Source organism: Trichinella spiralis, assembly GCF_000181795.1.
Source record: "Trichinella spiralis strain ISS 195 chromosome Unknown Scfld703, whole genome shotgun sequence".
In the NCBI taxonomy this organism is placed as follows: domain Eukaryota; kingdom Metazoa; phylum Nematoda; class Enoplea; order Trichinellida; family Trichinellidae; genus Trichinella; species Trichinella spiralis.
The window spans coordinates 1-834 of record NW_003527642.1 but is presented as its reverse complement, the minus strand read 5'-3'; the positions used below and the strand labels follow the sequence as shown (position 1 = coordinate 834).

At 30.0% G+C, this 834-nt stretch overlaps 1 protein-coding gene across 1 annotated transcript; it reads left to right on the top strand.

Moving 5' to 3' along the window:
• Positions 1–103: 103 nt before the first annotated feature.
• Tsp_14507 (conserved hypothetical protein) lies at positions 104–795 on the top strand (the record flags this gene model as incomplete). The annotated part of the gene is made up of 2 exons (XM_003370465.1): positions 104–451; positions 650–795. Coding segments are annotated over 2 exons (494 nt in total), but the record flags the coding sequence as incomplete, so codon positions are not given.
• Positions 796–834: the final 39 nt, after the last annotated feature.

Below are 834 nucleotides of genomic sequence, written 5' to 3'. Positions count from 1 at the left end.
TTTTCCACTTTTCGCATATTTTTAAAGTACACAATAGAAATTATAAATTTTTTAAAATCAAAAAAAATAAAATTGTTTGAAATATTCTGGTATTTTTATTTAGACATTTCAAATATTCCTGTGGGAATCATAGTTCAAAGTGTATATCAGTGGAATAATTCGGCAAAAATACACACACCTTCTACACACAAGAATTGCGACTTTTTGGGGTTTCCTTTTGTGGAAAACTTTTATGCTCAACGCATTCATCTTATTGTAACATCTTCTCTGAAACGCTGTATTGCATTTTGTGAAGCACCTACTTACACTTCATGCAACAGCGTTTTGTTTTCTGCCCAAGAAGAAACCTGTCTTCTTCTATCTCGAGATAGAAATTTACCATCACTTGGGGGAATTATACCGACTCTACAAACCTCTGCACTGTTCTTTATTATTTTAAGATGTTATAACGGTAAATAAAAATACGATTCTTATTTCCAAGTTAGCAAAGCATTGATAAAAATTTCAACAAAATCATTAGTATTTAATACTTCATAATTACTTCTTATTAACATAATATTTATGAGTATTTGTTACTTACACAATTATTTAGCAGCATGATACTTTCATTTTTATTATTATGCATTACTCAGCATATTTTCTTTTTAAGATTTCGATTTTCCATATGCGTATTCTATCCCAAAGTTTGGAGAAATAGCCCCAACAGTTTACAGTATATTTAATCTGACAGTATCATTATATCGTGTACATTTTTATGCAGCGAAAGCCGGCATTCGCATTGGATTATGGGAGACTGTAGATGAAAACTATTGTTTAATGATATGCTTAGATGAA